The following is a 14,608-nucleotide window of genomic DNA, read 5'->3' on the forward strand; positions in this document are numbered from 1 at the left end:
TTGAAACAAAGAAACGTCTGTATAGAGAAGAACTCACCTGATATTTTCTTCACTAGTGTTAACTATCTTTGATAATACCCTCAAGTCCATTTAACCCTTTTAAACTCATCTTGGGAAAGAAGAAACAGGAGGAAAGAAAGACCATTGGTTATGTTAAGGATTGGGTAGAGCATTGACATTAAGGAAATGATGTTTTTCAGCAACTTTGACAATTCTTTTCAAATGGACTGTAATACTTATTCTCTTGGGAAGGAAGAATCTGTTCATATTCAGAGGAGAGGGAAAGATAAAACCTGACATCACATCTTTGAGGCAATTGATTTCAAATATGAAGCTAATTTAATCTTTTTTAAGCACTTTGGTTTGAAGAGACCAGAGAATAAGAATCAACTCTGTAAGGGAGAACATAAATTAACAAGAAAATTGTGGCAGCAATGGTGTCTATATCCCATCTTCAAAAGAAATCTGCATTAACCACCAGCTTCTTTTCATTCTTTTGTTGTGAGGCTAGCTTAGAAACAAACTTCACATAATTGTGAACTATTGGATACTTCCCTAGAAATAACTAGAAAAACAAAAATGTGGAAAAATATGTTTGTTCTCTAACCTGGGAAAAAACAGTATCATTAAACTACAAATGGCAAAAATATAATTTTATGTAAAGGGATAGGTTTAGTGAAAATAAGTGACAGAAAATAAAACTAATTTCTATGACCTGATTTAAAATAAGAAGAAAAGCTATTCAGAACAATATTCTATGTAAATATTCCCTTCAATTTTTTTTAATCTGGCCCATTCTGAAACTAGAACCATTTTTCTCCTTAAAAAGAGAATTATGAATGCAACATAGGGGCAAGGATCTTCTTTTGCAATTGGTCACTAAATAGGCAAGGATAAAGTCTATTTTGTTTAAATTAGGAATTTACATGTTTACTCATGTGTATAATTGAAAAAAGTATACAAATACTTCATTTACAGCATGTGTTTCTAAGAGATTATTTTTTTTTTCTTTTAAGTTAATAAATCTGAGGGAAACTTTTACTTACAAAGAGAGTGCCTCATTCCCTTTCAGCAAAATCATGAGGTGGGCCTCTATTTCCCTAAATGAACAAATATGCCTCTATAGAATATATGATATGCTGTCATCAGAGATTGATGTTTGGAAAAATACAGAGTATAGTAAATGCCAATAGTACAATAAAGTAATCATAAAATAATCATCACTTGACAAGTAGTCATGTTCTCAAAGAAGTCCACTAAATAGTTGATGATTTGTATCTCAAAAAAATACTGTTTTTGGTATTCATGAACATTGATGTTAGTTGTTTAGCTATTAATATTTAGCTGTTTTCTAAAAGTTAAATATATATTAACATGCATTGGGAGTTGCCAGCAGACTTGGAAAACACAAGCAAAAATGACAGTCACAATATGATTAAATTTATTCTGTGTGATCATTAAAGATATAAAATTTACATCTCAGAAATAAAGTACATGGAGGCGGAGTCAAGATGGCAGAGTAGAAGCAGGTCCTCCTTACGGCTCCCAGCTTCCACCTTCCCCAATCCATGTAAAAGGGGACTCTAAACAAACTTTGGAGCTACAGAACACACAAAATGACACAGAGAAGCTAAAATCTCGCTGATGACAGCCCGGCAGGCCGGCAGCAATCAGCCAGCACAGTGCTCTGAGAGCCAAGCCCAGGACCAAAGGGGGAACTGAGGTTTTAGCCCCAGGGCAGGTCTGACCAGCCCCTGGCTGGTGGGACACCAGATCACCAGCAGCTATGGCGGTTTCCAGATTTATCAACACACAGATGCAAAGGACAAAGTGAGAGGTCAGTGCAGTCTAGATTTTGGGACCCAGTAAGTGGGAGTGCATGGCTTTTGCCCCCAGGGCGAGAAGCCACTGAGACATCCACACAGCCAGCCAGCACCACATGGCAGCTTCAGCTACTGGCCTACAGAGTGTAGCGGGACCAAGCACCAGTCTGAGGGGTAATCGCTCTTGCTTTAACCTTCTTGGATCTGGACTGCAGTCTAGGGTGGAGATCCTGGGGTGTGTGTCCAGCTTGCCAGTGTGGGGAGACCTCAGAGAGGGCACCCATCTAATACCTCCAGCAACTGAGACAACCCCAGGGTTTGGGATGAAAGCTCCTGTCTGGTGTCAGAGTCCTACTGTGGCAAAAAGCCCAGGGGTCAAGTGACTGAGGGGCAGGTAACATGACCAGGCAAAGGAAACAAAGCAGACAGAAGATTCCAACATTAGACTGCTATTTTGGGGACAAAAACGAGCAAAGCATGAAACAGGAGGAAGACAGTGAAGTCAGAACTCCTGCACCAAAAGCTTCAAAGGAAAATAAGAGCTGGTTACAGGTCATAGAAGACCTTAAGAAGCAGATAAGAGAAGTGGAGGAAAAATTGGGAAGAGAAATGAGAACAATGCAAGAAAATTACAAAATGAGAGTCAACAGCCTGACAGAGGAAAATAACACCTTAAAAAACAGACTAACTCAATTGGTAAAAGAGGCTCAAAAAGACAATGAGAAGAAGAATGCCTTAAAAAGCCGAATTTGCCTGATGGAAAAAGAATCTCAAAAGCTCAATGAGGACAATCATTGCTTCAGAATTAGATTGGAGCAAATGGAATCTAATGACTTCATGAGAAATCAAGAGATGCTATTAAACAGATCCAACAAATGAAAGAATAGAAGGCAATGTGAAATATCTCACTGGAAAACCACTGACCTGGAAAATAGATTTAGGAGAGATAATTTAACAATTATTGGACTACATGAAAGCCATGATCAAAGAAAGAACCTAGAAATCATCCTCCAAGAAATTCTCAAGGAAAACTGCCCTGATGTTTTAGAACCAGAGGACAAAATAGAGGTTGAAAGAATCCACCAATCACCTCCTGAAAAACATCTCAAAAAGAAAACTCCTAGGAATATTACAGCCAGGTTCCAAAATTCCCAGATCAAGGAGAGAATATTACAAGCAGCCAGGAATAAACAATTTGAATATTGTGGAAACACAATCAGGATAACCCAGGATCTGGCAGCTTCTACACTGAGGGATCGAAGGCCTTGGAATATGATATTCCAGAGGGCAAAAGAGTTGGGATTAAAACCAAGAATCACCTACCCAGCGAAACTGATGTTTCAGAGGGAAATATGGTCATTCAGTGGAATAGATGACTTTCAAGCATTCTTGATAAAAAAAACAGAGTTGAATAGAAAATTTGACATTCACATACAAGAAGCAAGAGAAGCATGAGAAGGTAAACACGGAAAAGAAATGATAAGGAACTTATCAAATTTGAACTATTAACATTCCTACATGGAAAAGCGATAATTATAACTGCTGAAACTTTTCTCAGTATGAAAATAGTTGAAGGGAATAGAAATATATATATATATACATACATACATACACACATATGTCTATATCCAAGGGTATATGGGCATATGAATACATATGTGAATGTGTATATATATTTACAGGTAGACATAGGTAGAGGGCACAGGACCAATTTATTAGGAAGGGATGATACTTAAAAGGTGAAATTAAGAGGTGAGGAGAGGCAAGGGAAAATGGTTACAATGGAGGGGAAGAATAGGAAGGAGAAAGGGAATGGGTCAAAATTATTCTTATTGAATTTGGCTTCAGGAGGGAATGAAATACACACTAAATAGGGTATCTCACCCTACAGGAGAGTAGGGGGGAAGGGGATGAGAGAGGGGATGATGGAATGGAGGGAAGGCTGGGGGGGGGAGGGAAGTTGGAAGCACCTACTTTTGAAAAGAGATGGGATCAAAGTAGAGAATAGAACTAGTGGGAGGTGGGATAGGAGGGAGGGAAATATAGTCAGTCTTTTACAATATATCAACTATGTTAATGTTTCACATAAGCTACACATGTATAACCTATACTGAACTGCTTATCTTTCCAGTAAGGGTGGGTGACAAGGGAGGAAGTGAATGAATGTGGAATTCAAAGTTTTAATATCAAATGCTTAAATACACACACACACACACACACACACACACACACACACACATATATATATATATATACACATACTATTAATAATACTATTTTACATGTAATTGGGAAATAAGATATAGAGGCACTGGGGCATAGAGATCCACCATGACCTACTGGAAAAGTCAAAGGGTGTATGAGAGAAGATATGGGAGAGAGCAGATTGGAGGAGGGGATATACTGTGGGACTGCAACTTTGGGGTTGTGGGTAGGGGAAAAACGTGTAACTCAAAATCTGTCGGAAATGAATGATGTAAATCAGAATTTAATAAAGCATTTGAAAAATGAAAAAAAAAAGAAATATAGTACAGTAAGAACCACAATTTTAAAATATTATAGTAGTGATCACTGCCCAGAACATATTTTGGAAGAAGGCATATTTTTTATTTGCGCATTGCCAGTTTGAAAATAGTACAAATGTCATGAGCATAATTATCAAAAAGTTGGTTGGTAATTGTAAGAAGAATGGTGATTATCTAATAATTTATCTAATTTATTATATCTTTTGTTTATGTTCTATTCATTTTATATGTTTACATTTTAAAATTTCTTTTTGTTGGGTTTATCATTTTGAAAGTTTGAAAAGCAGAAATATGAAATAAACATACTATGGTAGTATAGGAAAAACAACTAAAAGAGCTGAAATAACTGTTTTACAATGATGATGTGTATTGATGAAGTATTAGGGGGTAGATATTGTATAAGCATAAATTGGAATAGATTATTTCTAGGTAAGTAGTTTATATGTGTACAATGCTTCAAGGTTTTAAAGCTCTGTGTTCTCGATAAATCTGGTAGGTAGAACATTATCACTATTTTAGAGATTGAAAAACTGAAACTAAATGTCTTAGGAGAATAAATTTAGAGCTGAAAGAGAGCTTGTCCATCTAGTTCCATCATCTAGTCCAAAGCATTCACCTTACAAATGAGAAAACTGAGATGGGATGCTTAGGTGACTTGCCCAAGGCTACATAACAAATCCATGAGAACACATGTGAGTCAGAACTAGAACTAAGGCTCCAGATTACAATTGTCTTGTTTTGCTTTTTTCTACTCTATTATAGTATCACATTTCCTAAATATATTTGCTTTGTTCCCCCTCCTACCATAATTAATTTAAAATTTAAAACTGAAGGGGCAGAATGGACAATAAGTGTTAATCCACTGAAATATGCCCTTCAAAAAATATTACTAAGCAATCATATTCATCAAGTATAAAGAGAGACAATTTGGCGAAATGGAAGGAGAGCTAGCCTTAAAGTCAATAAGATCTAGTCTCAAGTTCTTCTTACATATACTGGCTGTTTGAGTCTGTGCTCGAAAATGAACTTCTTGATGTCACAGGCAAGACTTGAAGGTCACAAATTGCAAATATATATCACTAGAGAGCTCCCTACACTAAATCTCAGGTCCTGACCCATAAAATGGATAAGGTATTATTTCAGAAATTGGCAACACAAAAAACAAGCATCTTTCTCCTGTCCTCTACTTGCTTAAATTTTTCTAAGGGAAAACAACATATACATAGGTAAACAAATATAAAGTAAAATTTTAATGATTTCTAAAGCTAGAGTTTCTGATTTCTGATGTGTTCCTTAACAATCGCCAGTACTGCTTAAAATAAAGCCAAAAAATGATACACAAAGTTTTCTTTGGACTTACTTGTGCCTTTGTCCAATCAATTTTTTTTTTGGTCAGGAGTAAACCTTGCATTTATGGAATAAGACATAGGAAATTTTAAATAACATAGCTTGCGGCCAAGTACAAAATTTAAAGTGAAAACTAATTTATACAAAGTTTGAGAGCTTGCAATATGCAAATTTTAAAATACCATCTGTAAGCCTGTAGTTTCTATAGGAACATGAACCAACTCTATTCACATTGTTTGACTCCATCATTTCTTACACTATAAACATAAAATGCATGTAGTCATTACCTTAAACCACCCACATATTCTTGTTTTTCAAATATAGTGATGTCAGAGTAGCCTAATCGAGCCAAGAAGGAGGCACAGCTTATACTTGCAGGCCCAGCACCAAGAAGAGCAATCTTCGCAGAATAAGCTTTAGGCATATCTTCTGGAAGAGGCAGAGAAGGGTTCCTGACTTGTGGAATATTCATTGCTTTGAATACCTGGAAGAAATCAATTCACCTTGTGAGAAGTTCACAGCTAAATTTGGTACCCTCAAAGCATTTTTTTTAATTACTGAAAAATATCCTTTTATGTAATGACATTTTTAAATGGATATAAGTAATAGCATATTAGTGTTAATATGGAAAGTACAAGCAAGAGGCATTAGATAAAGTCGGGGACTCTGGTGGCCAAAATCTGTCAATTCTCTTTAGCAAAGACATGCTTCAGGAAAACAGATTTGTTACCAACAGGAATAATCTGATGAGAATATTACATCCTTGGGAAACAAAAGTCTGTTAATCAAATCATATTTCCCCTTTAGCTGACATTTTATAATTTGACCAGGTGCCTAAATCCAAAAACCTACAATTACATAAAAATGCAATTATTTTAATAAAAAATTGATTCACAAAATGCAATAATTGGGATAACTTTGAAAATACTATGACAAAAAGTGGATTCCTATCAAACTCAATATACAGGAATCATATAATCTCAGAGTGGGAATGAAACTCTGACATGATCTTGTTCAACCTGAACATAGCTGCCTCCCCCCTATATAATCATTGATAGTATTCATATAGTGTTTTAATGTTTATAAAGCACTTTACATATATTATCCAAATTATTCTTCAACAGAGCCCTGTGCAGGATTTAACGTGATTTTATCTTTTTACAGAAATGAGACAAATGGACACACATACACAAAGAGACAGAGGGAGACACAGACACAGAGAGAGAGAGAGAGAGAGAGAGAGAGAGAGAGAGAGAGAAATTAAATGGCATTTAACTTGTATTTGAGGCAAGATTTAAGTGTGGTCTTCCCTGCTTTAGTCCATTGCTCTATGGACAAACACTATATACAAACTCTATATACAAACACTCCAGTGATTATGAAGACTTCTATGGATTAGGAATGCACTGTTTCATAAGGTAGTCAATTTTGCATTTGGGTAATTCAAATTGTTAGAATTAATTTTTAAAAATTTCCCTTTTGGGGCAGCTAGGTGGTACAGTGAATAGAGCACCAGCCCTAGAGTCAGGAAGACTTGAATTCAAATCCGGCCTCAGACACTTAACACTTACCAGCTTGGTGACCTTGGCAAGTCATTTAACCCCAATAGCCCTACCTTCCCCCTCTAAAAATACATATTTTTTTTCCCTTTTTCAAGAAGCCTACACTACTCTCTAACTTCCACCTATTATTTTTCTGGATATAAAAATAGAAAGATAATAAGCCTGATGCCTCTTTCCAAGACAAGTCCAGTGCCCTCTTTAATCTTCCTTCTCCAGAGTAAACATCGTCATTTCTTTGAATTTTTTTTGGCAAAGTTTTGGATGGTCATCTTGGTGATCATCCTTTGGAAAAGATACAGCTTCTTGATTTCCTTTCCTGAAATGTGGTGGAGAGAATGAAATATGATATTCCAGATTTGCTCAAAATATAGTCTCTTACCTCACCAGTTTTAGACACTAATCTTCTCTTAATGCTGCCAAAGATTTTATTAGCTTTTGTAGCCACAATGGCTAAATTCTTTATTGATACTAAACTTGAAATTCCTTAAAACCCTCAGTTCTTATAATTTATTTTAAAAAATTAAAGATTATATATGTATTCCTATTATCTTAATCTTTTTTTCTGCCCATTATTGTGACCTTTCAATATCTTTTGGAATTCTGATTCTGCCTCTCAGTATTTTAGCCATGCACCCCAGGATTTTGTCATTGTAAATTATGAAGTATGCCTTCTATGCTTAAAAATGTGAGGATAGCACAGAACTAAGCAGAATCTCCGGGGTACTTACTACATGAGAGACCTCTCCTTCCAGGTTGATATCTTTACTTCAATTAATACAATTTAATTATAATTATTCAACCAGTTTTGAATTTACCTGACTTGTATCGGTCATCCCACACCTTTCCATTTTCTTCAGAATAAAATTATCTTGAGATTTTGGCAAATGCCAATTCATTTAAAGATGAAAATTATCTTTCAAATTTGTAAACAAAAATCTGAGAATATATACTGCTTATCCATTTCTTCTATTCATATTTTTAATAAAAACCCTCACATTTATATGTCATTTTCTCTTTGAGGAATATAAATAAGATAACATCAAGGAAATGTTTAATTATAATAGAGAAACGGTTGCTTATATAGTAGAGGTGAGGAATGAAATGGAGATTGAGTCAGTATGCTCTACTGGTACCCTCACAATGTCAGGAAAAGGCAAGGATGGACATGAAGAAAATGAAGAGACATCCAGTGGTGAACTTATGTTAAAACAGTTAAAAGAGTTAGATGAATGAATTTCAATCTGCATCACTGAAGGGAATATTCAAATGAATGAAATCCCATATCTATTTGAGTGTTTGAATTACAGTTATAGTGTACTTCATATTATTGATTTTATTTGAGCTCCACAATGGCCCTATGAGTGAGGCATAAGAAATAGTATTTTCTCTATTTTACAGATGAGGAAAATGAATCTCTAAAAAAATGAATTTATATAAAGGGATTTTCTTCCAAGAAGTGAACTACTAGATTCCCCTGCCCTATTCTCCTTTATTTCTCTGCTTCAAACTATAATTTTAGGTTTTGGTTGGGCATAGAAGGCAAAAAGGACAGGAGGCAGAGTGCTGGTTACTATGAAAGAGTAGTTTCTTCTTCTGGAAGAAGAAAGTCATATGCAGGGAGATGAGAGAGGAAACAGTACAAATTAACCACAGGAGCTACTGTGCCCTGCCCCGAGGACAACTCAGTCAAGCCTAGCACTCCTATATGACTACAAAGCAAGATTAGCTAGCCATGGAGGGAAAAAAAAACTGACATGATAGCCATCAGGAAAATATGGTGGAATGAGAATCATGGCTACGTGCTCATTCTAGAAGGAAAACAAAACATTTTTTCAAAAGAAACAAGAGAAGTAACCTAGATTGGAAGAACAGAGAAAGTGTTGTACATTAAGAAGATAAGAGTACAGTACTTCCCCTGAGATACTTTCCCAACTTAGCACTCATTGGTTTGGAGGTTAGGTCCACAATGAGATGAATATGATGCCAGTTGACATTCTTAAAATTACATCTTGTGAACCCCCACATGTTAGTTTATCTTTAATAATTAGCAAATAGACATAATTAACTCCAAGCAAAGACATTTAGTCAATCAATAAGCATGTATTAATAGCTCACTGCATTCCAGGTGCAGCCAGGTGCTATGAAATGTGCTTCCCACAATCCTAGGATTCACTCAGAGAATCACCATAGAGCATGGCTATGAACTTAGAGCACACTGAGTAAGCTACCTGTGTAGGGAGTACCTGGCTAAGGTAACTTCTGTTTCTGATATTTCAGGGACATGATCCATTTTCTTTTCTTGTGGTATTCTGATGGGTAACACATCTTTTCCAGCATGTTTGCTCAGCTGGGATCCCTGTCTATTTCACTCAGCAGTTTGACTCTAAACTGACAAAGCTAATTATCTTCTTGAATCTATTGTTGATTCTCTTCTCTGTTGCCACAGATCACCTACCTTGAAAGCAGTTGTTTTTCCCTTCTTTCTTTGTATATGTATATTTATGTGTGTATGTGTTTGTATGCACATGTATACTCTCTCTACTTTCTACTGGATCCAGTATCTCCTACTGAGTTAATAGCTCTACCACAAGATGCCATAATGGAAGAGAGGAGGGAAAAAGTGAAATCTCCTTTCTCTTCCCTTAAATACAATGCTGTAGAGCTGAAGGAGTTGCATTCCAAAATGCTGGACACTGTCACAAACAATCTCTTAGGAAAGGAAGCTTGGCTTTTTAAAGGTCATAAGACGTATGGTTATTCTTCAGCTACTCAGTGGGTAACTGCCCTTATAACTTTATCAGGAAGACTCCTTCACATTTTAATATGGTATAACAAGACAGAATTCCCCCCCACACACACTTAATTTAACATATTAACACCTTGTTATTTCTGTTACATGTTTCTTTTTTTTTTCTTGTGATTCATTCAATTGCGTTTGGGGGAGGGAACCAACTCCCCTTTTCATAAACAGATTCTATGAGGGAAAGTGAGAAATACATGGAGACTATTTTGGTAAAGATAAGCTGGGAGGGGGAACAAAACAGAATGGTTTATGTCACAAGTATGCAACTGAGGAATTCAAGGAAGAACTCATAAACTTGACACATGAGCATGTGTAGTATTAGAGGAACATTTCAGCCCAGAATCTGTTGGAACTCTGTTAAAAAAGCAACTAAGTTTGCAATTCCTTGAATTATTTTATATCAATCACTTAATCAACAATCATTTATTTAGTTTCTATTACATGTTAGCTATTGTTCTAAATGCTGAGAGACACAAAGACAAAAGTCTAACAGTTGCTATCCTCATGGAACTCATATTCTATAGAAGGAGTCAACATGTACATATGTACATTGAACCCGTCTTTGTGACTTTAAGAGCAACTATCTATCCATGAGAATACATGAAACTTACCCTCCCTACAAACATAATAGGTGCTAAATAAGTAGGCATCCTGGTATGCAGGAAAAAAAAAACATCAAAATTGTTTTTGGCTTTTCAAACCATCCCTCTTAGAATTCACGTCACTAAATACTAATTCATCCACCCTTCTGCTTTTTTTTTCAGTGTTCTTATGTTCTTTCATTCCTTTCCCCACCAAAATTTGCTCTCAACAAAGGCTATGATAAACTATTTTACAAGAAGGTACAAACAGCTATTTAGACTTAATTGGTTGCCTTTCAAATAATGTTTTTCCTTAACCTGGCAAACCTCATGTTTGGGCTATGCTAAGAAAATAAAATTAAAATTATAATACATAATACAATAAAATTAAAATTATATTACATGATATAATAAAATTAAAATTCTAATAAAATTAATGTATCAACTTGGTGAAATGAAAAACTATTAAGACCTCAAAAAATAATAGCAAAATTAATCTGTAGAAACAAAAGGCCAAAAATCGTAAAAGAAAGAATGAGAAAAAAAGTATGAGGGAAGAAGACTTAGTAGTATCAGATCTCAAACTACACTACAAAAGAGTTATCATCATGATAGTTTAGTGCTGGTTAAATAATAGAAAAATTGATCAGTGGAACAAATTAGGTTAAAATACCCCAGAAGCAACTGAACATAGTATTATAGTGTTTAATAAACCAAAGGGCCCTTACTACATGAGTAAGGATGCTAGGAGAAAAAAAATGCTAAAACTGGAAAGCAGTTTAACAGAAATTAGATTTAGATAAATACATTCTCTGTTCAACAAGAACTCCAAATAGATACATGACCTAAATATAAAAGTTTCTATCTTAAAACAATTAAAGGATAAATTAAGAGGATAGTTTTCAAAATTATGTATAAAGGGGGAATTTTTACACAAACAAGGGCATAGGGATGATGAACAAAGATAAAATGAACATTTTTGATGAAACAGAATTGAAAAGTTTCTGTAAAAGCAAACTAAATTCAGTTAGAATCATAAATTATTAATTCCCTCAAGTCTTCCTCAAAGAGTGTTTCTACTTATGTAATATGAAGTTCAAGAACCATCTCTTTTTTCCTCCAGACTGTCTTGATCTCCTCTGATAACTGCTAGTCCAGTCACTGGAATATAGTAGATATTTAATAAATGCTTACTAATTGTTTGAAATATTCATATCAAAATTTTTTTCTGGTAAAGGCCCAACATCTGAGACACATAAATAATTTTTAAAAAATTAGATTAATGGTCAAAGGATATCAACAGGCAGTGGTTCTCAAATAATTAAATAAAAGTTATCAGCAATCATATTAAAAGTGTTCAAAGCAGTGGTGGATAGGTGGCACACTGAATAGAGCAACGGCCCTGGAGTCAGGAGTACCTGAGTTCAAATCTGAACTCAGACACTTAGTCCAAATCTAGCCATGTGACCTTGGGCAAGTCACTTATCCCCAATTGCCCTACCTTCCCCCTCCAAAAACTAAAAAAAAAAAAATGTTTAAACTCACTAATAAGAAAAGCAAAAATCTCTGAGGCTCTCACAACTATCAGATTGGTAAATATCACCAAAGAAGAAAATTACAATTATTACAGTACATTTGACATTAAAGAATTGTTAATAGAGCTATGAACTAGGGGATCAGTCATTTTGAAAATAATTTGTAAGTATATCTAAATAGTCAACATATTGTATATCCCTACAACTATTAGACACAAACTCCAATGAGGACAAGGACAAAGGGGAATGACTCATATATTTAGTTATTTTTCTAGTAGCAAAGAAATGAAAACAAAATAGGCCTCCATCAATTGGGAAATGGCTGAAAAAAATTGTAGTATATGAATGTAATAGAATTTTATTATATCATAAAAATGATGACTATGACAGTTTAATACAAATATGGGAGAACTGGGGGATAACTTCCTTGATAACCACAATAATAATATCAGGGAAAAGCAACTCCAAAAAATCCCAAAACTCTGGCTAAGAAGCAGCCACCAATTATTATGTCTAAAGGAAAAATAGGCAAGAAATCTTAAGTCAAAAGAATGAATCCCTAACTATAGAAATTAATGTATTTATCAGAAGATATGGCAAATATGATTTGGAGAAAAAGTCTTTTTTTGGATCCAATTCAACTTTGCAGACTAAAATAGAAAAAAATGCTCCTTGAAATGAAGTACACATAATTTCCACATAAAAAGAAAAAAATATTAAGATGTTTTTTTTAAAAAAGTGTGAAATATTTATTTACAATATTTACAATAGCTCTTTCAAAACCATATGATATTAATAAGTGGAAAGATGAAAATGAAACCTATATTGAAAAGAAAAAAACATTTTCTGATTTTTGGTCATACTTTTTCTATATAAGAAAAGAGGAGGGGAAAAGTGGCATGAGTGTTTAAAAGTGTATGTATGTGTGTGTGTTTGTCTGTCTTTGTGTGTGATTATTCCATTTCTCTATCCTAAACAGGAAGCTCAGCATAGAAGGACCATAAAAAATAATGGGTTCAAAACTATCTTGTCAAGAAACAAATTTCACTTGACAAGTGCTAATCCAAAATACCATCTATTGCCTTATAATTTTCTAAAAATAAAAAAATAAATAAAAGAAGTAATTTGAATTGAAAATAATTAATTTTTTTGTCTTTTTTTGAAGGAGGGAAGGAAGAACAACTGGCATTAAGTGACTTGCCCAAGGTCCCACTGTTAGTAAGTGTTAAGTATCCAAGACCAGATTTGAACTCCTGATGCTAGGGCCAGTGCTCTATTCACTGCACCACCTAGCTGCCCCATAAATAGAATATTTTGAGAAAATATAAAGCTTACATACAGATAGTTTAATTTTTATTACATATACATATATGTATTTTCAAAGTAAGACATCACTTATTTCACAAACTTTTCATACACACATTTTAAAATATGCCATTTAACACAATCTGGGAGTATACAGCACATTTCATTTAGGCTTGAATAAATGTTAATTTTCTTGTACTCAGTTGAGTACTCTTAGCTATGCAAACTAGTGATTAAAAAACTTAACTTTTCCATGTTAAAATTTACCAGCATTTATAAATTAACATTGTATTTTACAAACTGTAAAAGCAGAAGATAGCTAATTGTTTTTTTAAAGGAATCATTTATGGCTGACAACTCACACAATATGGGAGGGTTTAATGTGGTTATTAATGCATTTCATAGACTGAAAAGCTCATATTGCATTGCAAAGCTAAGCTGTGATACGTAAAATGGAATAAGATTTGTGAAATGTCTGCCTTGTTACATACACATAGAAGCAAGATACAACTTTTATTATATATTTCCATTACTTTTTGTGATACTAGAAATACTGGGAGATGGGGGGCTCAAGTTCTAGCCAATGTATATAAATGAAGACACCATTACTCACTAAAATACTACAAACATACATGGAACTTTTCCCCCCTCAGGAAAATCAAATTAAATTTGAATGAAGAATAAAATGAACTGGACAGTTTTTTGAAAGCTTAGCAATTTCATTCAATTTAATTCAGTAGGTATTTATTGAGCACTACCATGTCCCAGCAATGTGCTATATTCCATGGAATGTTTGTAGGGGAGGGGTAGTGAGTGGCAGGGAGGGAGGAAAGGGGTGATGGGGGAGAGTAAAAGTAATTTCTGCCCTTTGGAGATGACACTTAAGACAGACAACACTTAAGCTCTCAATTTATAAGGTTACTATTATACATGAAAGGTGATATAGGGCTAGATATCATGGGCAGTCAGAAGGTGCAGGGGATAGAGTACCAGATCTAGAGTCAGGAAAACTTTCTGAATTCCAGTCTAGTCAGAGACACTTACTAGCTGTGTGACCCTGAGGACGTCACTTCACCCTATTGGACTCAGCTTCCTCACTTGTAAAATGAACGGGAGAAGGAAATGAC

At 34.7% G+C, this 14,608-nt stretch overlaps 1 protein-coding gene across 1 annotated transcript in view; it reads right to left on the reverse strand.

Moving 5' to 3' along the window:
- DPYD (dihydropyrimidine dehydrogenase) overlaps nucleotides 1-14,608 on the reverse strand; it is a 1,126,518-nt gene that overhangs the window by 755,262 nt on the left and 356,648 nt on the right. Inside the window, exon 6 of the mRNA XM_069063397.1 lies at nucleotides 5,983-6,179. Coding sequence (XP_068919498.1) covers nucleotides 5,983-6,179 — 197 coding nt within the window. The remainder of the gene's footprint in view (nucleotides 1-5,982; nucleotides 6,180-14,608) is intronic.

Source organism: Petaurus breviceps, unplaced genomic scaffold (assembly GCF_028583685.1).
Source record: "Petaurus breviceps papuanus isolate PSGF00001 unplaced genomic scaffold, PetGlider_PUasm1.0 90564, whole genome shotgun sequence".
NCBI classification, from domain to species: Eukaryota; Metazoa; Chordata; class Mammalia; order Diprotodontia; family Petauridae; genus Petaurus; species Petaurus breviceps.